This window comes from Dendrobates tinctorius, unplaced genomic scaffold, assembly GCF_039654945.1.
Source record: "Dendrobates tinctorius isolate UK_male_01 unplaced genomic scaffold, ASM3965494v1 ptg000172l, whole genome shotgun sequence".
NCBI lineage: Eukaryota > Metazoa > Chordata > Amphibia > Anura > Dendrobatidae > Dendrobates > Dendrobates tinctorius.
In genome coordinates, this window is record NW_027361839.1 from 4,815,549 (window position 1) to 4,840,000 (window position 24,452).

General features: G+C 53.8%; 1 protein-coding gene across 2 annotated transcripts in view; it reads left to right on the forward strand.

The window, feature by feature from the left end:
• Positions 1 to 22,762: 22,762 nt before the first annotated feature.
• Positions 22,763 to 24,452, forward strand: part of POGLUT1 (protein O-glucosyltransferase 1) — a 65,955-nt gene continuing 64,265 nt past the window's right edge. For both annotated transcript variants that reach the window (XM_073551070.1, XM_073551071.1), the window contains exon 1: positions 22,763 to 22,919. In XM_073551070.1, coding sequence (XP_073407171.1) covers positions 22,811 to 22,919 — 109 coding nt within the window. In that variant the 5' untranslated portion in view covers positions 22,763 to 22,810. The remainder of the gene's footprint in view (positions 22,920 to 24,452) is intronic.

Sequence of the window (24,452 nt, forward strand, 5' to 3'; positions counted from 1 at the left end):
ACACGGGAAACACAGACCTCATACAGACAGCACACGGACAGCACACGGGAGACACAGACCTCATACAGACAGCACACGGACAGCACACGGGAAACACAGACCTCATACAGACAGCACACGGGCAGCACACGGGAGACACAGACCTCATACACACAGCACACGGACAGCACACGGGAGACACAGACCTCATACAGACAGCACACGGGCAGCACACGGGAGACACAGACCTCATACAGACAGCACACGGACAGCACACGGGAGACACAGACCTCATACAGACAGCACACGGACAGCACACGGGAAACACAGACCTCATACAGACAGCACACGGGCAGCACACGGGAGACACAGACCTCATACACACAGCACACGGACAGCACACGGGAGACACAGACCTCATACAGACAGCACACGGGAAACACAGACCTCATACAGACAGCACACGGGCAGCACACGGGAGACACAGACCTCATACAGACAGCACACGGACAGCACACGAGAGACACAGACCTCATACAGACAGCACACGGGCAGCACACGGGAGACACAGACCTCATACAGACAGCACACGGGAGACACAGACCTCATACAGACAGCACACGGGCAACACAGACCTCATACAGACAGCACACGGACAGCACACGGGAGACACAGACCTCATACAGACAGCACACGGACAGCACACGGGAAACACAGACCTCATACAGACAGCACACGGGCAGCACACGGGAGACACAGACCTCATACACACAGCACACGGACAGCACACGGGAGACACAGACCTCATACAGACAGCACACGGGAAACACAGACCTCATACAGACAGCACACGGGCAGCACACGGGAGACACAGACCTCATACACACAGCACACGGACAGCACACGGGAGACACAGACCTCATACAGACAGCACACGGGCAGCACACGGGAGACACAGACCTCATACAGACAGCACACGGACAGCACACGGGAGACACAGACCTCATACAGACAGCACACGGACAGCACACGGGAAACACAGACCTCATACAGACAGCACACGGGCAGCACACGGGAGACACAGACCTCATACACACAGCACACGGACAGCACACGGGAGACACAGACCTCATACAGACAGCACACGGGAAACACAGACCTCATACAGACAGCACACGGGCAGCACATGGGAGACACAGACCTCATACACACAGCACACGGACAGCACACGGGAGACACAGACCTCATACAGACAGCACACGGACAGCACACGGGAGACACAGACCTCATACAGACAGCACACGGGAAACACAGACCTCATACAGACAGCACACGGGCAGCACACGGGAAACACAGACCTCATACAGACAGCACACGGACAGCACACGGGAGACACAGACCTCTTACAGACAGCACACGAGAGACACAGACCTCATACAGACAGCACACGGGCAGCACACGGACAGCACATGGACAGCACCGAACACACACGGACAGCACACATGGTGCACAGACAGCACACATAGAACACATGGACCTCACAGACAGCAGATGTATAGCACAGACAGCACACGGGAAACACAGAACACACACGGACAGCGAACCGACCGCACACATGAAGCACAGAGCGCACGGACAGCACATGGGAAACACACACAGACAACACCGGTACAACACATGGACCATACATGTGCAGCACAGACAGCAAACAACACATGGACCGCACACAGCCAGGAGAGACAGCACACATACAACACATGTACAGCACACAGGCAGCACACAGGAAAGCTCACGTAGAACACAGATAGCACATGGACAGCACACAGGCAGCACATGGACAGTACATCATCACACGGACAGCACACAGGCAGCACATGGACAGTACATCATCACACGGACAGCACACAGGCAGCACATGGACAGTACACAGGCAGCACATGGACAGTACATCATCACACGGACAGCACACAGGCAGCACATGGACAGTACATCATCACACGGACAGCACACAGGCAGCACATGGACAGTACATCATCACACGGACAGCACACAGGCAGCACATGGACAGTACATCATCACACGGACAGCACAAGTAGGAAGTGTATGGGAAGCACCCGGACCCTTGTTACTTTATAGGGCTTGTAGTCACAGGGTCTGTGGGTGCTCTCGTCCGCTGGCCTGGCTGTATTTAGAAAGACCGCATGGACCAGGGCTCATCCCACTGAACGCCCGCACTCTCTCCCCATGGGAAGAACACTAGTCAGACAACACAGGGTGAGGGTGACTGTGGCAGTAATATATTGAGCCACCAACACACAATAGCAAACAGTACAGTCCCAGGAAATACCCAAGATGGCGCACATTACAGGGCCTCACCCTCCCGCTGACTCTCCGGGATCAACGCTGCTTCCAGGGCCGAGTACCCCCACCAGTAGCTCCCTGCCTTTGGCGGGCCCCCACAGTGAGATGGTAGTGACAAGCCTAGGAAGCTGGCAGTCCATTGATGGACGAGGCCAGGTGACCTGATTGTCCCAACCTGGATTCTCTACACGCCTTTGAGGGATCAGTGATGCCGCTGTGTGTTCCTTCAGTTGGTGCCAGGACTCCTGTAACGTAGAGTCTCTGGACACAGGCAGATCCTCCTATTTATAGGTCACAACTTCTCATCATCACACAATAAGAGAAAAAGGAATGGATCTACCTGTGGCCAAACATTTTTGTCTCCCTGATCACAGCACCATGGACATGAAATTACTGGTATTGAAAGGTAACTTCACATCTCAGAGACAGGAGGGTCTGGGAGTATAAACTCATGACGACCTGTGACACACTCAGTGCAGGGGTGAATGTCTCGCATGGATTCATGTCTTTTTACATCAATCAAGGAATTTGATCCTCAGACCTTGTGGAGGCATCACGCAACACAGAACCAGACCCCAATCACAGGACAATAAAACATTCATACTCCTTATCTATGACCTGTTCTAATATTTATGGCCATAACTGTCTATCCCTCTCCCATAATTATAGTTCTTCTTCACATCACCTGTCTATTGCGTTATTTCTGTGTGTATAAATATGTGATTCTTCAGATGTTGTATTAGTGCCTGATGAAGAGACCTGAGGAGTCTGGGAAGCTGCAATGTGTCACCATCTTTTCAGTTAGCCATTAAAAGGCATCAACCACTGAGGACTCTCAATTCTGAATATTCTTCTATCTACTGGCCAACACGTACAAAGTATACATCTTTCCTGTAACTTCTCATTCAGGCATTCCACCACAGTCTTGGGGGAGGTGGTAGGAGGCCATCCCTCACTGCTGGAGTCTGCACAGATTGTCCTCCATATTGCAGAGCACCAATGGGTCATCGACACATTAACGACATTCAGGCATTGGGTCTGTTTCCCGAAGATAGTAGAACAATACTAGGACAGATACAACAGCTAGTGAGCAGCCAGTCCGCAAGTGGCGGCCAGGGAACATTTATTAATTTTACTCATTTGTATAGCGCCATTAGTTCCACAGCGCTTTACACACATTATTACGTCAGGGACAATAAGAGTCAGCAGTGATTCCCACCTGAACTCCAGCTCAGGTCCCTGGATAATTCCGATTAATGCGGTGTCACCACAGGACTGTTCGAATGAAGGATTTCTCTTTCGCCCGTGCGTCCGTGAGTCTCCTACCGCAGACTGAGGAAGTGTGTAACGAAACGCGCATCGGGGAGAGCACTAAGGACTGGACATCGCACTTTATTATTATTTATTGTTATAGCGCCATTTATTCCATGGCGCTTTACCTGTAAGGAGGAGTAAACATAATAAAAACAAGTACAATAATGTTAAACAATACAAGTCATAACTGGTACAGGAGGAGAGAGGACCCTGCCTGCGAGGGCTCACAATCTACAATGGGATGGGTGAGGATACAGTAGGCGAGGGTAGAGCTGGTCGTGCAGCGGTTTGGTGGATCGGTGGTTACTGCAGGTTGTAGGCTTGTCGGAAGAGGTGGGTCTTCAGGCTCTTTTTGAAGGTTTCGATGGTAGGTGAGAGTCTGATATGTTGTGGTAGAGAGTTCCAGAGTAGGGGTAATGCGCGAGAGAAATCTTGTATGCGATTGTGGGAAGAGGAGATAAGAGGGGAGTAGAGAAGGAGATCTTGTGAAGATCGGAGGTTGCGTGCAGGAAAGTACCGGGAGACGAGGTCACAGATGGAGGAGACAGGTTGTGGACGGCTTTGTATGTTATGGTTAGGGTTTTGTACTGGAGTCTCTGGGCAATGGGGAGCCAGTGAAGGGATTGACAGAGGGGAGAAGCTGGGGAATAGCGGGGGGACAGGTGGATTAGTCGGGCAGCAGAGTTTAGAATAGATTGGAGGGGTGCGAGAGTGTTCGAGGGGAGGCCACAGAGCAGGAGGTTGCAGTAGTCAAGGCGAGAGATGATGAGGGCATGGACTAGGGTTTTTGCAGATTTTTGGTTGAGGAACGATCGGATTCGTGAAATATTTTTGAGTTGAAGTCGGCAGGAAGTGGAAAGGGCTTGGATATGTGGTTTGAAGGAGAGATCAGCGTCAAGGATAACCCCGAGGCAGCGAGCTTGTGGGACTGGGGAGAGTGGGCAGCCATTTACTGTAATGGATAGGTTCATTGGGGGGGTCACGTGAGATGGGGAAAAGATGATGAATTCTGTTTTGTCCATGTTAAGTTTCAGAAATCTAGCGGAGAAGAATGAAATAGTGGACAGACATTGAGGGATTCTGGTTAGTAGGGAGGTGATATCTGGTCCAGAGATGTAGATTTGTGTGTCATCAGCATAGAGATGATACTGAAAGCCATGAGATTCTATGAGCTGTCCCAGGCCAAAGGTGTAAATGGAGAAGAGCAGGGGTCCTAGGACTGAACCTTGTGGGACTCCGACAGATAGGGGGCGAGGTGAGGAGGTGGTGTGTGAGTGGGAGACGCTGAATGTCCGGTCTGTTAGGTATGATGAGATCCAGGATAGGGCCAAGTCTGTGATGCCGAGGGATGAGAGGGTCTGTAATAATAGGGAATGGTCCACTGTGTCAAAGGCAGCCGACAGGTCCAGGAGGAGGAGGACAGAGTAGTGTCGCTTGCTCTTGGCGGTTAAGAGGTCATTGGTGACCTTAGTAAGGGCAGTTTCAGTGGAGTGGTGTGACCGGAAGCCAGATTGTAAGCGGTCGAAGAGGGAGCAAGAGAGATGGGAGGACAGTTCAAGGTAGATGTGTTGTTCCAGTAGCTTGGAGGCATAGGGGAGAAGTGATATAGGGCGATAGCTAGATACAGAGGATGGGTCAAGAGAGGGCTTTTTGAGGATAGGTGTGGGATGAAGTGGGATGGGATCGGGTCAAGAGCACAGGTGGTGAGATGTGATCTTGAGAGTAGAGTCAATCTTCTGTAATGGTGGAGAAGTTGGTTTTGGAGGTGGAGGGCTGGGAAGTCGGGAGGAAGGGCTCTGGGGGTTGTTGACCAAAACTGTCTCTGATGTTATCAATCTTCTGCTTGAAAAATGAGGCAAAGTCTTCAGCCGAGAGGAGTGGGGAGGGAGGAGGTGCTGGGGGACGGAGGAGAGAATTGAAGGTGTTGAATAACTGTTTAGGGTTGTGAGACAGGGAGGATATGAGAGATGAGAAGTAGGTTTGTTTAGCTGTGGCGAGTGTGGTCTTGAAAGTAGTGAGGGACTGTTTGAATGCGATGAAGTGCTCGTTGGAGTGGGATCTTTTCCATCTGCGCTCAGCAGCCCTGAAAGCTCGCCTCAGTTCTTTATGTAAGTTCTAAAAGGATATTTTACAAAGTAGTTCAGGAATTAAATTATCGCTAAATTAGCGGTTCTATTCATGTGGATAGATACAATTTAAAGATTAATTATCGCTATTTGTAGCAACCAGGTTATGAACTCTGTAGTGACACATGGGAGTTGTCTGGCTTGTGACCTAGTGTTTATCTAGATTGCTGGATTACTGCTATATATAATTAAAGGAATAATTGTATTGAGAAATGGTGATATAATATTTAATTCCTCTATTTCTATTTAATATAATTATATGAACGCTATAATAGAGTGTATAATGATGTTCTTAGCCAAAATATTCATCACATTGGAGGTATTTTCTTTTAACATACATTTTATCATGTGAATATCAATAAAGTATATGTAATTTTTTGGTAATTATTCTTGGTATATTATGCTTTTTTGGTTACCTTCTCTTGAAGTAGAAAATATAGGAGACCAATTTGATTTCTTCCCAGTGAATGTACAGTATATACACATGTGATCCCAATACACAGGTCTATTCAGTACAGTCACTACAAACACGAGCCATGCACAAAAGTGAACAGGTTGGACAGTGTTCACACCACCCAAAGACTGAAACACAGAAAAAACACGGTATGACAAATGTGCAAAAATACTCTGCTGTAAAAAATATATAACAGTAGACAGCAATTCCTAGTAAAAGATAACAAAAACAGGGTATTTGGTTGATACGTTTTTTGCAAAAAATGTATACTAAGCCGCTCCACCAACGTCACGGTATACCCATCTCGGAGCAGTCCTATCTAATGTATTTAAAACCTGATCATGTGAACTATACCTATATGAGCAGGATTCGGAAAGGCACGGCCTGATATGGGCAAGCTGTGTAAGGCCTCTTTCACACATCAGTATTTTTGATCAGTATTTGTATGCCAAAACCAGGAATGTCTCCAAAATAAGGAATAGGAGTCAGTCTTTCAATTATATTTTTTCCTCGGTAAGTTCCATTCCTGGCTTTGGCATAAAAAAACACTAATGCAAAATACTGACCAAATACTGACGTGTGAATGAGCCCTAAGACGGCTCCTAATGTGCATGTCTCACAAGAGAGGGGCAGGAATCTCCCAAACCTTGCCTAAGCAAGAAGCTAATAGATTAAAAACACGAGACATGCACATTTTTTGCAAAAACGTATCAACTAAATACCCTATTTTTATTATCATCTTTTACTAGCACTTGCTGTTTATTGTTATATTTTTTACAGCAGAGTATTTTTGCACGTTTGTCATACTGTGTTTTTTCTTTGTATTTCAGTACGGTCACTGCCAGGCTCCACTATAACTACAGAATAAACTAGCTTCCACCACCAATCGTTTACACAGGCTGACTGGACACCCACTTCTGGTAACGTACAGCCTCGTAAAGATTTAGGGGCCTGCTTCATAGAGCAACAAAGCAATTAAATTTTATATATTTAATAGTAGTAGGCAGTACTTCTAAAAAATTATGCTGAATATTTTATAAAACGCAACAAGACAATACAGTATATACAATAAAATAAATAATAAACCAGAGGGCCGCGTCATTCCATGAAACCTCTGAAGCCCAGCGCCTGAACTCAGAAGCGTGCTTCCCGTGTCACACTCATCACCAAGTCCACATCCAGACGCACACGATTAGGCTCATCATATATGTGCTTGAGGGCCTCGATAAAGCGATCCACTGACATTTTTTCAGGGGCAGTGGGAGAGAGAGAGCCCAAGCCTGCGGAGCCGCTCTTAATAAAGAAATTATGACTCCCACCCTCTGACTCATTTCCCAAAGCACGGGGACGCAGTGAAAAAAACCTATTTACACCCCTCCCTGAAAGCCAAAATTCTTCTTGTCCCCAGAGAGAGTCAGGTAATTTTACAGGCGGTTCAGGAGTGAGAAGGGACACATCATTGGTGCTGTCACCGAGCCCCAGAGAAAAACTCACCCTGCACAGCCTCCGCAACATCCCTCTGAACTTGCTGCTGAGACTGAGCCAGGGTTTTGTGCTCCACCGACAATTTTTGCATCATGTGGGTGAGACTGCTAACCTGGTCGGAGAGAGCGCGCAGAGGATCCATAACGTCACAGAAAAGACCCACACCAAAAGAGGGAGAACATTAGTGGTCAGTTATAATGTAACGGACACCGTGACAGACTTACCCCCTGAGACTGTACGACTGTCCGGGGACGTACTGGGAACGCTGGGAACTTCTGCTGAAACATGGGATTCTGCTGTGAGCACACCTGCAGGTGAACAGGACCTGCACTAAGTGACCACCGTGGCTTGGAGATGGGGCTAGGTTCTGAACTCCCAGGGATGACAGAAGCCGGGGAAGCCCAGAGAAGTGTCAGGCGAGCCGAGGTCAGACCAGAGAACAGCGCAGTAGCCAAGGGGACAGACAAATATCGTGATAAGAGACAAGCCGGGGTAAAAAGCCAGAGAGAGATACGAGGTACCAGAGGGACTAACAAGCAGACAGTCGAGGGACAAAGCAGAGATCAAAACCAGAATTATCACGAGAAGTACCGAATCAGGAGACAAATGCAAAACGGGGAACAGACCAGGTCATACACAAGCACGCAGATACAATACACACAGGTACTCACAGGGTCAGCTGCTCAGCCAAGGTTGGATGTATAACTGACAAGGGGCACAGCACAGGGGCGGGTAAATATAGCTCTCCCCCAAATAAAGAGAGGCCACATGGCGTTACCCCTAGAAGCACTGCCAAAGAACTCCTGAGCAAAGCATGACAGTTGCCTCCTCCACCATATATTGGGACACCGATAGGGTTGTCTCCACCATATATTGGGTCGCCGATAGGGTTGTCTCCTCCACCATATATTGGGTCGCCGGTAGGGTTGTCTCTTCCCCTACTAGGGTTGTCTCTTCCTCTATATATTGGGTCGCTGGTAGGGTTGTCTCCACCATATATTGGGTTGCCACTACATTTGTTTCCTCCCCTATATATTGGGTCGCCCGTAGAGTTGTGTCCTCCATTATATATTGGGACGTGTTATGAATGAGTCACTGGAGGAAAAAACAAAAATACAAGCTAAGACCAGAAAACCGGAGAGGTTGGTAGCTAGCGGATTGCAGACCCCTGATCCTATTCACAACAACTAACAGTAGCAGTGGGGTGTTCCTACGGTGGTCCTAGACACCTCGATCACAGCCGGAGAACTAAATAAACCTAAAGAAAGGGGAAATATAAACTGCCCCAGAGCAGACCCCAAAGCAATACACAGCCCCCAACATGTATTGACGGTGAAAACAGATGAAACCACAAACACAGACAGAAAGACAGGCTGAGCAAACGATGGGGCCCTAACTAGATAGGACAGGAAAGAAAAGCAACTGTCTGCAATCACGCAAAAACCCTGCCAAAAATAATGTCCAACACGTCTGATAGAAAAGGCCCTGAAGTCACTAGACTTCAAAATCACTATATCAGCACTCAGGTATATTCTGAAAACAGAGCAAAGAGATCAACTGATCAGAGACAAAAATGGACTTCAGCCAGTCCCAACCAGGGCTGGCTGAACACAAACACTAAGTAAACCAGACAAAATCTCATGGAACAATAGCAGAGCAAAAACTTAGCTTCAGTAGTCAGGACTAAACTGGAGGCCAGAGCTCAGAGCAGAGAGGATCACCAGCATCCCAGCAGGGCGTCGGCGGCCTTATATCCACTCAGAGATTCCGGATGTCCAATCACACTCCACCTGTTCAGATGACAGGTTTTTCCCATCCAAATCAATTTCACTACCTCCTTTCACCAGCAGAGGGAGTTCATTGGACATCAAAGGTGAAGGAGAAAATGAGCTCATAACAGGGACGCCACTAGAGTTGTTTCCTCCACTACATATTGGGACACCGGTAGTTGTCTCCTCACCTATATATTGGGTTGCCAGTAGGGTTGTCTCCACCATATATTGGGATGCTACTAGAGTCGTCTCCTCCCCTATATACTGTATATTGGGTCACCGGTAGGGTTGTCTCCTCCCCTATATATTGGATCACTGATAGGGTTTTCTCCACTATATATTGGGTCACCACTAGAGTTGTCTTCTCCCCTATATATTGGGCCGCCGGTAAGGTTGTCTCCTCCCCTATATATTGGGTCGCCGGTAGGGTTGTGTCAAGTTAACCACATATTGGGACACCACTAGAGTTGTCTCCATATATTGGGACACCAGAAGGGTCGTCTCCACCCTATGTATTGGGTTGCCAGTAGGGTCGTCTCCTCCCCTATATATTGGGTCGCCGGTAGGGTTGTCTCCTCTCCTACATATTGGGTCGCCGGTAGGCTTGTGTCCACCATATATTGGGATGCCACTAGTTGTCTCCTCCACCATATACTGGGACACCTGTAGGGTTGTCTCCTCCCCAATATAGTGGGTCGTCGATAGGGTTGTCTCCTCCCCTATATATTGGGTCGCTGGTAGGGTTGTCTCCACCTTATATTGGGTCACCACTAGAGTTGCCTTCTCCCCTATATATTGGGTCGCCGGTAGGGTCGTCTCCTCCCCTATATATTGGGTCGTCCGTATGGTTTTGTCCTCCACCATATATTGGGATACTACTATACTCCCCTCCCCTATATTGGGTCGCCGGTAGGGTTGTCTCCTCACCTATATATTGGGTCGCCGATAGGGTTGTCTCCACCATAGTTGCCTTTTCCCCTATATATTGGGTCGCCGGTAGGGTTGTGTCCTCCACCATATATTGGGACACCTGTAGGGTTGTCTCCTCCCCTATATATTGGGTTGCTGGTAGGGTTGTCTCCTCCTCCATATATTGGGATGCTACTAGTCGTCTCCTCCCCTATATATATTGGGTCGCCGGTAGGGTTGTGTCCTCCACCATATATTGGGTCGCCACTAGAGTTGTCTTCTCCCCTATATATTGGGTTGCCGGTAGGGTTGTGTCCTCCACCATATATTGGGATACCTCCACCATATATTGGGTTGTGTTCTCCACCATATATTGGGACGCCACTAGAGTTGTCTCCTCCACCATATATTGGGACACCTGTAGGGTCGTCTCCTCCCCTATATATTGGGTCGCCGATAGGGTTGTCTCCTCCACCATATATTGGGACACCGGTAGGGTTGTCTTCTCCCCTATATATTGGGTCACTAATAGGATTGTCTCCTCCACCATATGTGGGTCACCACTAGAGTTGTCTTCTACCCTATATATTGGGTCGCCGGTAGGGTTGCGTCCTCCACCATATATAGGGATACCTGTAGGGTCGTCTCCTCCCCTATATATTGGGTCGCCGGTAGGGTTGTCTCCTCTCCTACATATTGGGTCGCCGGTAGGCTTGTGTCCACCATATATTGGGATGCCACTAGTTGTCTCCTCCACCATATACTGGGACACCTGTAGGGTTGTCTCCTCCCCAATATAGTGGGTCGTCGATAGGGTTGTCTCCTCCCCTATATATTGGGTCGCTGGTAGGGTTGTCTCCACCTTATATTGGGTCACCACTAGAGTTGCCTTCTCCCCTATATATTGGGTCGCCGGTAGGGTCGTCTCCTCCCCTATATATTGGGTCGTCCGTATGGTTTTGTCCTCCACCATATATTGGGATGCTACTATACTCCCCTCCCCTATATTGGGTCGCCGGTAGGGTTGTCTCCTCACCTATATATTGGGTCGCCGATAGGGTTGTCTCCACCATAGTTGCCTTTTCCCCTATATATTGGGTCGCCGGTAGGGTTGTGTCCTCCACTATATATTGGGACACCTGTAGGGTTGTCTCCTCCCCTATATATTGGGTTGCTGGTAGGGTTGTCTCCTCCTCCATATATTGGGATGCTACTAGTCGTCTCCTCCCCTATATATATTGGGTCGCCGGTAGGGTTGTGTCCTCCACCATATATTGGGTCGCCACTAGAGTTGTCTTCTCCCCTATATATTGGGTTGCCGGTAGGGTTGTGTCCTCCACCATATATTGGGATACCTCCACCATATATTGGGTTGTGTTCTCCACCATATATTGAGACGCCACTAGAGTTGTCTCCTCCACCATATATTGGGACACCTGTAGGGTCGTCTCCTCCCCTATATATTGGGTCGCTGATAGGGTTGTCTCCTCCACCATATATTGGGATGCTACAAGAGTTGTGTCCTCCCCTATATATATTGGGTCACCGGTAGGGTTGTCTCCACCATATATTGGGACACAGGTAGGGTTGTGTTCACCATATACTGGGACGCAACTAGAGTTGTCTCCTCCACCATATATTGGGGCGCAACTAGAGTTGTCTCCTCCACCATATATTGGGACACCTGTAGGGTCGTCTCCTCCCCTATATATTGGGTCTCCGATAGGGTTGTCTCCTCCACCATATATTGGGTCGCCGGTAGGGTTGTCTTCTCCGATATATTGGGTCGCCGGTAGGGTTGTCTCCACCATATTTTGGGTCGCCACTAGTTGTCTCCTCCCCTATATATTAGATCGCCGTTAGGGTTGTCTCCTCCCCTATATATTGGGTCACCCGTAGGGTTGTGTCGTCCACCATATATTGGGACGCCACTAGAGTTGTCTCCTCCACTATACATTGGGACACCGGTAGGGTCGTCTCTTCCCCTATATATTGGGTTGCTGGTAGGGTTGTCTCCTCCACCATATATTGGGATGTTACTAGAGTCGTCTCCTCCCCTATATATATTGGGTCGTGGGTAGGGTTGTCTCCGCCCCTATATATTGGGTCGCCGGTAGGGTTGTCTCCGCCCCTATATATTGGGTCGCCGTAGGGTTGTCTCCTCCACCATATATTGGGTTGCCGGTAGGGTTGTCTCCTCCACCATATATTGGGATGTTACTAGAGTTGTCTTCTCCCCTATATATTGGGTCGCTGGTAGGGTTGTGTCCTCCACCATATATTGGGTCGCCACTAGAGTTGTCTTCTCCCCTATATATTGGGTCGCTGGTAGGGTTGTTTCCTCCACCATACATTAGGTCGCCACTAGAGTTGTCTTCTCCCCTATATATTGGGTCGTCGATAGGGTTGTTTCCTCCACCATATATTGGGATGCTACTAAAGTTGTGTCCTCCCCTATATATATTGGGTCACCGGTAGGGTTGTCTCCACCATATACTGGGACACAGGTAGGGTTGTCTCCTCCACCATATATTGGGGTGCCACTAGAATTGTCTCTGCCACCATACATTGGGTTGCCGGTAGGGTCATCTCCTCCGGTTGGGTTGCTAACTTGACTTTTTATTTTTTTCTGGACAGCCAATTAACCCCTTCCTTACCGATGACGGAATAGTACGTTATCGGTAAGGATCCCCGCTTTGAGGTGGGCTCCGGCGGGGAGCCCACCTCAAAGCCGCGACATGTCAGCTGTTATAAACAGCTGCCATATGCCCGCAATAGACGCGAGCGGAATCGCCATCCGCCTGTGCCTATTAACTAGTTAAATTCCGCTGTCAAAGCTGACAGCGGGCATTTAAATAGCACTTCTGGCCGCCGGGCCGGAAGTGAGCTCATCGTCGACCCCCGTCACGTGATCAGGGGGCAGCGACATGTTGCCTGGACACCAGAGGTCTCATAGAGACCTCTATGGTTGTTGCAGGCAGATTGCTTTGAGCGCCGCCCCCGGTGGCCGGCACTCAAAGCACTGCAGCAAACCTGCTACATATGGGCGATCTGCTCATCACCCATATGTAGCAGAGCCGATCGGGTTATGCATGCTTCAAGCCTCCTATAGAGGCTATTGAAGCAAGACAAAAGTAAAAATAAAGAGTTTAAAAATAAAAAAATTAAAAAAAAACCTAAACGTTCAAATCACCCCCCTTTCGCCCCAATAAAAATAAAATAAAAAAATCACACATACACATATTAGGTATCGCCGAGTTCAGAATCGCCTGATCAATAAAAAAAAAAAGCATTAACCCGATCACTAAACGGCGTAGTGAGAAAAAACTTCAAAATGTCAGAATTACGCTTTTTTGGTTGCCGCGACATTGCATTAAAATGCAATAATGGGCGATCAAAAGAACGTATCTGCGCAAAATGGTAGCAATAAAAACGTCAGCTTGGGGCGCAAAAAATAAGCCCTGACCCAACCCCAGATCAAGAAACATGGAGACGTTACGGGTCTCAGAAGATTGCCCAACATGCACCCTCCCCCCACACAGCCTCACCGGAGTGATAGCACCCTCCCCCCAAACAGCCTCACCAGAGTGATAGCACCCTCCCCCCAAACAGCCTCACCAGAGTGATAGCACCCTCCCCCCAAACAGCCTCACCAGAGTGATAGCACCCTCCCCCCAAACAGTCTCACCGGAGTGATAGCACCCTCCCCCCACACAGTCTCACCAGAGTGATAGCACCCTCCCCCCACACAGTCTCACCAGAGTGATAGCACCCTCCCCCCACACAGTCTCACCAGAGTGATAGCACCCTCCCCCCACACAGCCTCACCAGAGTGATAGCACCCTCCCCCCACACAGCCTCACCAGAGTGATAGCACCGTCCCCCCACACAGCCTCACCAGAGTGATAGCACCCTCCCCCCAAACAGCCTCACCAGAGTGATAGCACCCTCCCCCCAAACAGCCTCACCAGAGTGATAGCACCCTCCCCCCAAACAGCCTCACCAGAGTGATAGCACCCTCCCCCCACACAGCCTCACCAGAGTGATAGCACCCTCCCCCCAAACAGCCTCACCAGAGTGATAGCACCCTCCCCCCACACAGCCTCACCAGAGTGATAGCACCCTCCCCCCAAACAGCCTCACCAGAGTGATAGCACCCTCCCCCCAAACAGCCTCACCAGAGTGATAGCACCCTCCCCCCAAACAGCCTCACCAGAGTGATAGCACCCTCCTCCCAAACAGCCTCACCGGAGTGATAGCACCCTCCCCCCAAACAGCCTCACCAGAGTGATAGCACCCTCCCCCCACACAGCCTCACCAGAGTGATAGCACCCTCCCCCCAAACAGCCTCACCAGAGTGATAGCACCCTCCCCCCACACAGCCTCACCAGAGTGATAGCACCCTCCCCCCAAACAGCCTCACCAGAGTGATAGCACCCTCCCCCCACACAGCCTCACCAGAGTGATAGCACCCTCCCCCCAAACAGCCTCACCAGAGTGATAGCACCCTCCCCCCACACAGCCTCACGGGAGTGATAGCACCCTCCTCCCAAACAGCCTCACCGGAGTGATAGCACCCTCCCCCCAAACAGCCTCACCAGAGTGATAGCACCCTCCCCCCACACAGCCTCACCAGAGTGATAGCACCCTCCCCCCACACAGCCTCACCGGAGTGATAGCACCCTCCCCCCACACAGCCTCACCGGAGTGATAGCACCCTCCCCCCACACAGCCTCACCGGAGTGATAGCACCCTCCCCCCACACAGCCTCACCGGAGTGATAGCACCCTCCCCCCACACAGCCTCACCGGAGTGATAGCACCCTCCTCCCAAACAGCCTCACCAGAGTGATAGCACCCTCCCCCCAAACAGCCTCACCAGAGTGATAGCACCCTCCCCCCACACAGCCTCACCAGAGTGATAGCACCCTCCCCCCACACAGCCTCACCGGAGTGATAGCACCCTCCCCCCAAACAGCCCCCCAACATACAGCCTCACCGGAGTGATAGCACCCTCCCCCCACACAGCCTCACCGGAGTGATAGCACCCTCCCCCCACACAGCCTCACCGGAGTGATAGCACCCTCCCCCCACACAGCCTCACCGGAGTGATAGCACCCTCCCCCCAAACAGCCCCCCAACATACAGCCTCACCGGAGTGATAGCACCCTCCCCCCACACAGCCTCACCGGAGTGATAGCACCCTCCCCCCACACAGCCTCACCGGAGTGATAGCACCCTCCCCCCACACAGCCTCACCGGAGTGATAGCACCCTCACCCTACACAGCCTCACCGGAGTGATAGCACCCTCCCCCCAAACAGCCTCACCAGAGTGATAGCACCCTCCCCCCAAACAGCCTCACCAGAGTGATAGCACCCTCCCCCCAAACAGCCTCACCAGAGTGATAGCACCCTCCCCCCAAACAGCCTCACCAGAGTGATAGCACCCTCCCCCCAAACAGCCTCACCAGAGTGATAGCACCCTCCCCCCACACAGCCTCACCAGAGTGATAGCACCCTCCCCCCAAACAGCCTCACCGGAGTGATAGCACCCTCCCCCCCACACAGCCTCACCGGAGTGATAGCACCCTCCCCCCCACACAGCCTCACCGGAGTGATAGCACCCTCCCCCCCACACAGCCTCACCGGAGTGATAGCACCCTCCCCCCCACACAGCCTCACCGGAGTGATAGCACCCTCCCCCCAAACAGCCCCCCAACATACAGCCTCACCGGAGTGATAGCACTCTCCCCCCACACAGCCTCACCAGAGTGATAGCACCCTCCCCCCAAACAGCCCCCCAACATACAGCCTCACCGGAGTGATAGCACCCTCCCCCTACACAGCCTCACCAGAGTGATAGCACCCTCCCCCCACACAGCCTCACCAGAGTGATAGCACCCTCCCCCTACACAGCCTCACCGGAGTGATAGCACCCTCCCCCCAAACAGCCTCACCAGAGTGATAGCACCCTCCCCCCAAACAGCCTCACCGGAGTGATAGCACCCTCCCCCCACACAGCCTCACCGGAGTGATAGCACCCTCCCCCCACACAGCCTCACCGGAGTGATAGCACCCTCCCCCCAAACAGCCTCACCAGAGTGATAGCACCCTCCCCCCAAACAGCCTCACCAGAGTGATAGCACCCTCCCCCCAAACAGCCCCCCAACATACAGCCTCACCGGAGTGATAGCACCCTCCCCCTACACAGCCTCACCAGAGTGATAGCACCCTCCCCCCACACAGCCTCACCAGAGTGATAGCACCCTCCCCCTACACAGCCTCACCGGAGTGATAGCACCCTCCCCCCAAACAGCCTCACCAGAGTGATAGCACCCTCCCCCCAAACAGCCTCACCGGAGTGATAGCACCCTCCCCCCACACAGCCTCACCGGAGTGATAGCACCCTCCCCCCACACAGCCTCACCGGAGTGATAGCACCCTCCCCCCAAACAGCCTCACCAGAGTGATAGCACCCTCCCCCCAAACAGCCTCACCAGAGTGATAGCACCCTCCCCCCACACAGCCTCACGAGAGTGATAGCACCCTCCCCCCACACAGCCTCACCAGAGTGATAGCACCCTCCCCCCACACAGCCTCACCAGAGTGATAGCACCCTCCCCCCACACAGCCTCAACGGAGTGATAGCACCCTCCCCCCACACAGCCTCACCGGAGTGATAGCACCCTCCCCCCAAACAGCCCCCCAACATACAGCCTCACCGGAGTGATAGCACCCTCCCCCCACACAGCCTCACCAGAGTGATAGCACCCTCCCCCCACACAGCCTCACCGGAGTGATAGCACCCTCCCCCCACACAGCCTCACCGGAGTGATAGCACCCTCCCCCCAAACAGCCCCCCAACATACAGCCTCACCGGAGTGATAGCACCCTCCCCCCAAACAGCCCCCCAACATACAGCCTCACCAGAGTGATAGCACCCTCCCCCCAAACAGCCTCACCGGAGTGATAGCACCCTCCCCCCAAACAGCCCCCCAACATACAGCCTCACCGGAGTGATAGCACTCTCCCCCCACACAGCCTCACCAGAGTGATAGCACCCTCCCCCCAAACAGCCCCCCAACATACAGCCTCACCGGAGTGATAGCACCCTCCCCCCCCACACAGCCTCACCGGAGTGATAGCACCCTCCCCCCCACACAGCCTCACCGGAGTGATAGCACCCTCCCCCTACACAGCCTCACCGGAGTGATAGCACCCTCCCCCCACACAGCCTCACCAGAGTGATAGCACCCTCCCCCCACACAGCCTCACCGGAGTGATAGCACCCTCCCCCCACACAGCCTCACCGGAGTGATAGCACCCTCCCCCCAAACAGCCCCCCAACATACAGCCTCACCGGAGTGATAGCACCCTCCCCCCAAACAGCCCCCCAACATACAGCCTCACCAGAGTGATAGCACTCTCCCCCCACACAGCCTCACCGGAGTGATAGCACCCTCCCCCCAACATACAGCCTCACCGGAGTGATAGCACTCTCCCCCCACACAGCCTCACCAGAGTGATAGCACCCTCCCCCCACACAGCCTCACCGGAGTGATAGCACCCTCCCCCCACACAGCCTCACCAGAGTGATAGCACCCTCCCCCTACACAGCCTCACCAGAGTGATAGCACCCTCCCCCCACACAGCCTCACCAGAGTGATAGCACCCTCCCCCTACACAGCCTCACCAGAGTGATAGCACCCTCCCCCTACACAGCCTCACCAGAGTGATAGCACCCTCCCCCCACACAGCCTCACCGGAGTGATAGCACCCTCCCCCCACACAGCCTCACCGGAGTGATAGCACCCTCCCCCCAAACAGCCCCCCAACATACAGCCTCACCGGAGTGATAGCACCCTCCCCCCAAACAGCCCCCCAACATACAGCCTCACCAGAGTGATAGCACTCTCCCCCCACACAGCCTCACCGGAGTGATAGCACCCTCCCCCCAACATACAGCCTCACCGGAGTGATAGCACTCTCCCCCCACACAGCCTCACCAGAGTGATAGCACCCTCCCCCCACACAGCCTCACCGGAGTGATAGCACCCTCCCCCCACACAGCCTCACCGGAGTGATAGCACCCTCCCCCCACACAGCCTCACCAGAGTGATAGCACCCTCCCCCTACACAGCCTCACCAGAGTGATAGCACCCTCCCCCCACACAGCCTCACCGGAGTGATAGCACCCTCCCCCCAAACAGCCTCACCGGAGTGATAGCACCCTCCCCCCAAACAGCCTCACCGGAGTGATAGCACCCTCCCCCCAAACAGCCTCACCGGAATGATAGCACCCTCCCTCCCCACAGCCTCCCCGGAGTGATAGCACCCTCCCCCCACACAGCCCCCAAACATACAGCCTCACCAGAGTGATAGCACCCTCTCCCCAAACAGCCCCCCAACATACAGCCTCACCAGAGTGATAGCACTCTCCCCCCACACAGCCTCACCGGAGTGATAGCACCCTCCCCCCAACATACAGCCTCACCGGAGTGATAGCACTCTCCCCCCACACAGCCTCACCAGAGTGATAGCACCCTCCCCCCACACAGCCTCACCGGAGTGATAGCACCCTCCCCCCACACAGCCTCACCGGAGTGATAGCACCCTCCCCCCACACAGCCTCACCGGAGTGATAGCACCCTCCCCCCACACAGCCTCACCGGAGTGATAGCACCCTCCCCCCACACAGCCTCACCGGAGTGATAGTACCCTCCCCCCACACAGCCTCACCGGAGTGATAGCACCCTCCCCCTACACAGCCTCACCAGAGTGATAGCACCCTCCCCCCACACAGCCTCACCAGAGTGATAGCACCCTCCCCCTACACAGCCTCACCGGAGTGATAGCACCCTCCCCCCAAACAGCCTCACCAGAGTGATAGCACCCTCCCCCCAAACAGCCTCACCGGAGTGATAGCACCCTCCCCCCACACAGCCTCACCGGAGTGATAGCACCCTCCCCCCACACAGCCTCACCGGAGTGATAGCACCCTCCCCCCAAACAGCCTCACCGGAGTGATAGCACCCTCCCCCCAAACAGCCTCACCGGAGTGATAGCACCCTCCCCCCAAACAGCCTCACCGGAATGATAGCACCCTCCCTCCCCACAGCCTCCCCGGAGTGATAGCACCCTCCCCCCACACAGCCCCCAAACATACAGCCTCACCAGAGTGATAGCACCCTCTCCCCACACAGCCCCCCAACATACAGCCTCACCAGAGAGATAGCACCCTCCCCCCAACATACAGCCTCACCAGAGAGATAGCACCCTCCCCCCACACAGCCTCACCGGAATGATGGCACCCTCCCCCCACACAGCCTCACCAGTGATTTTTTTTTTATCTCTTTTTTCAATATTTTTGGTGATTTCCAAGAACCTGGATTTTCTTCATATTTTATTTACATTTGGTCCCAGGGATTCCGTGCACCCAGAGATGATCATCCCCCATTCCCCACACAGCCCCTCATCACCCCCAATTCCCCTCACAGGGCTCCACGGTGCGGCCCCTCGGTCCTCTCCTCACAGGGCTCCACGGTGTGGCCCCTCGGTCCTCTCCTCACAGGGCTCCACGGTGCGGCCCCTCGGTCCTCTCCTCACAGGGCTCCACGGTGCGGCCCCTCGGTCCTCTCCTCACAGGGCTCCACGGTGCGGCCCCTCGGTCCTCTCCTCACAGGGCTCCACGGTGCGGCCCCCTCGGTCCTCTCCTCACAGGGCTCCACGGTGCGGCCCCTCGGTCCTCTCCTCACAGGGCTCCACGGTGCGGCCCCTCGGTCCTCTCCTCACAGGGCTCCACGGTGAGGCCCCTCGGTCCTCTCCTCACACGGCTCCACGGTGCGGCCCCTCGGTCCTCTCCTCACACTGCTTCTCCACGGTGCGGCCCCTCGGTCCTCTCCTCACACGGCTCCACGGTGCGGCCCCTCGGTCCTCTCCTCACACGGCTCCACGGTGCGGCCCCTCGGTCCTCTCCTCACACTGCTGCTCCACGGTGCGGCCCCTCGGTCCTCTCCTCACTCTGCTGCTCCACGGTGCGGCCCCTCGGTCCTCTCCTCACTCTGCTGCTCCACGGTGCGGCCCCTCGGACCTCTCCTCACTCTGCTGCTCCACGGTGCGGCCCCTCGGTCCTCTCCTCACAGGGCTCCACGGTGCGGCCCCTCGGTCCTCTCCTCACACTGCTGCTCCACGGTGCGGCCCCTCGGTCCTCTCCTCACACTGCTGCTCCACGGTGCGGCCCCTCGGTCCTCTCCTCACAGGGCTCCACGGTGCAGCCCCTCGGTCCTCTACTCACACTGCTCCACGGTGCGGCCCCTCGGTCCTCTCCTCACACTGCTGCTCCACGGTGCGGCCCCTCGGTCCTCTCCTCACAGGGCTCCACGGTGCTGCCCCTCGGTCCTCTCCTCACACTGCTGCTCCACGGTGCGGCCCCTCGGTCCTCTCCTCACTCTGCTGCTCCACGGTGCGGCCCCTCGGACCTCTCCTCACACTGCTGCTCCACGGTGCGTCCCCTCGGTCCTCTCCTCACTCTGCTGCTCCACGGTGCGGCCCCTCGGACCTCTCCTCACACTGCTGCTCCACGGTGCGGCCCCTCGGTCCTCTCCTCACAGGGCTCCACGGTGCAGCCCCTCGGTCCTCTCCTCACACTGATGCTCCATGGTGCGGCCCCTCGGTCCTCTCCTCACAGGGCTCCACGGTGCGGCCCCTCGGTCCTCTCCTCACACTGCTCCATGGTGCGGCCCCTCGGACCTCTCCTCACACTGCTGCTCTACGGTGCGGCCCCTCGGACCTCTCCTCACACTGCTGCTCCATGGTGCGGCCCCTCGGTCCTCTCCTCACAGGGCTCCACGGTGCGGCCCCTCGGTCCTCTCCTCACACTGCTCCATGGTGCGGCCCCTCGGACCTCTCCTCACACTGCTGCTCCACGGTGCGGCCCCTCGGTCCTCTCCTCACACTGCTTCTCCACGGTGCGGCCCCTCGGTCCTCTCCTCACACGGCTCCACGGTGCGGCCCCTCGGTCCTCTCCTCACACTGATGCTCCATGGTGCGGCCCCTCGGTCCTCTCCTCACACTGCTCCATGGTGCGGCCCCTCGGTCCTCTCCTCACAGGGCTCCACGGTGCGGCCCCTCGGACCTCTCCTCACAGGGCTGCTCCACGGTGCGGCCCCTCGGTCCTCTCCTTACACTGCTCCACGGTGCGGCCCCTCGGTCCTCTCCTCACAGGGCTCCACGGTGCGGCCCCTCGGTCCTCTCCTCACACTGATGCTCCATGGTGCGGCCCCTCGGTCCTCTCCTCACACTGCTCCATGGTGCGGCCCCTCGGTCCTCTCCTCACAGGGCTCCACGGTGCGGCCCCTCGGACCTCTCCTCACAGGGCTGCTCCACGGTGCGGCCCCTCGGTCCTCTCCTCACAGGGCTCCACGGTGCGGCCCCTCGGACCTCTCCTCACAGGGCTGCTCCACGGTGCGGCCCCTCGGTCCTCTCCTTACACTGCTCCACGGTGCGGCCCCTCGGTCCTCTCCTCACAGGGCTCCACGGTGCGGCCCCTCGGTCCTCTCCTCACACTGATGCTCCATGGTGCGGCCCCTCGGTCCTCTCCTCACACTGCTCCATGGTGCGGCCCCTCGGTCCTCTCCTCACACTGCTCCATGGTGCGGCCCCTCGGTCCTCTCCTCACAGGGCTCCATGGTGCGGCCCCTCGGTCCTCTCCTCACACTGCTCCATGGTGCGGCCCCTCGGTCCTCTCCTCACACTGCTCCATGGTGCGGCCCCTCGGTCCTCTCCTCACACTGCTCCATGGTGCGGCCCCTCGGTCCTCTCCTCACAGGGCTCCACGGTGCGGCCCCTCGGACCTCTCCTCACAGGGCTGCTCCACGGTGCGGCCCCTCGGTCCTCTCCTCACACTGCTCCACGGTGCGGCCCCTCGGTCCTCTCCTCACACTGCTCCACGGTGCGGCCCCTCGGTCCTCTCCTCACACTGCTCCACGGTGCGGCCCCTCGGACCTCTCCTCACAGGGCTCCACGGTGCGGCCCCCTCGGTCCCCCTCCTCACACTGCTCCACGGTGCGGCCCCTCGGTCCCCTCCTCACACTGCTGCTCCACGGTGCGGCCCCTCGGTCCCCTCCTCACACTGCTGCTCCACGGTGCGGCCCCTCGGTCCCCTCCTCACACTGCTCCACGGTGCGGCCCCTCGGTCCCCTCCTCACACTGCTGCTCCACGGTGCGGCCCCTCGGTCCCCTCCTCACACTGCTGCTCCACGGTGTGCGGCTGCACAAGACTTTGCTATCATTACGTCACAGGACACATTTGACCGAAGGGAAATAAATTCCAAGGGAAAAACTACAACTCCCGACAATACTTGCGGCGGCCACGGCCATATAAGGGAGACAGAGTGCGGATTGCCGATCACATGGATGAGAGCAGGCGCGGCAGATCGATTCCGGAGATGTTGCTCTCCGCGCTGCTGATCTGTGGGCTCCTGAGTGCGGAGGCGCAAAGAGCGGAGAGCGGCGGAGACGGTGAGGGAACACTACCGTGTACTGAGTGTGTGTATACACCGCCATCCCCTGTATTATATATACACCGCCATCCCCTGTATTATACATATACACCGCCATCCCCTGTATTATACATATACACCGCCATCCCCTGTATTATATACATATACACCGCCATCCCCTGTATTATACATATACACCGCCATCCCCTGTATTATACATATACACCGCCATCCCCTGTATTATACATATACACCGCCATCCCCTGTATTATACATATACACCGCCATCCCCTGTATTATACATATACACCGCCATCCCCTGTGTTATACATATACACCGCCATCCCCTGTATTATACATATACACCGCCATCCCCTGTATTATACATATACACCGCCATCCCCTGTATTATACATATACACCGCCATCCCCTGTGTTATACATATACACCGCCATCCCCTGTGTTATACATATACACCGCCATCCCCTGTGTTATACATATACACCGCCATCCCCTGTGTTATACATATACACCGCCATCCCCTGTATTATACATATACACCGCCATCCCCTGTGTTATACATATACACCGCCATCCCCTGTATTATACATATACACCGCCATCCCCTGTATTATACATATACACCGCCATCCCCTGTGTTATACATATACACCGCCATCCCCTGTGTTATACATATACACCGCCATCCCCTGTATTATACATATACACCGCCATCCACTGTATTATACATATACACCGCCATCCCCTGTATTATACATATACACCGCCATCCCCTGTGTTATACATATACACCGCCATCCCCTGTATTATATGTACACCGCCATCCCCTGTATTATACATATACACCGCCATCCCCTGTATTATACATATACACCGCCATCCCCTGTATTATACATATACACCGCCATCCCCTGTATTATACATATACACCGCCATCCCCTGTATTATACATATACACCGCCATCCCCTGTATTATACATATACACCGCCATCCACTGTATTATACATATACACCGCCATCCACTGTATTATACATATACACCGCCATCCACTGTATTATATATATACACCGCCATCCACTGTATTATATATATATATACACCGCCATCCACTGTATTATATATATATATACACCGCCATCCACTGTATTATATATATATATACACCGCCATCCACTGTATTATATATATATATACACCGCCATCCACTGTATTATATATATATATACACCGCCATCCACTGTATTATATATATATATACACCGCCATCCACTGTATTATATATATATATACACCGCCATCCACTGTATTATATATATATATACACCGCCATCCACTGTATTATATATATATATACACCGCCATCCACTGTATTATATATATATATATACACCGCCATCCACTGTATTATATATATATATATATACACCGCCATCCACTGTATTATATATATATATACACCGCCATCCACTGTATTATATATATATATACACCGCCATCCACTGTATTATATATATATATATATATATAT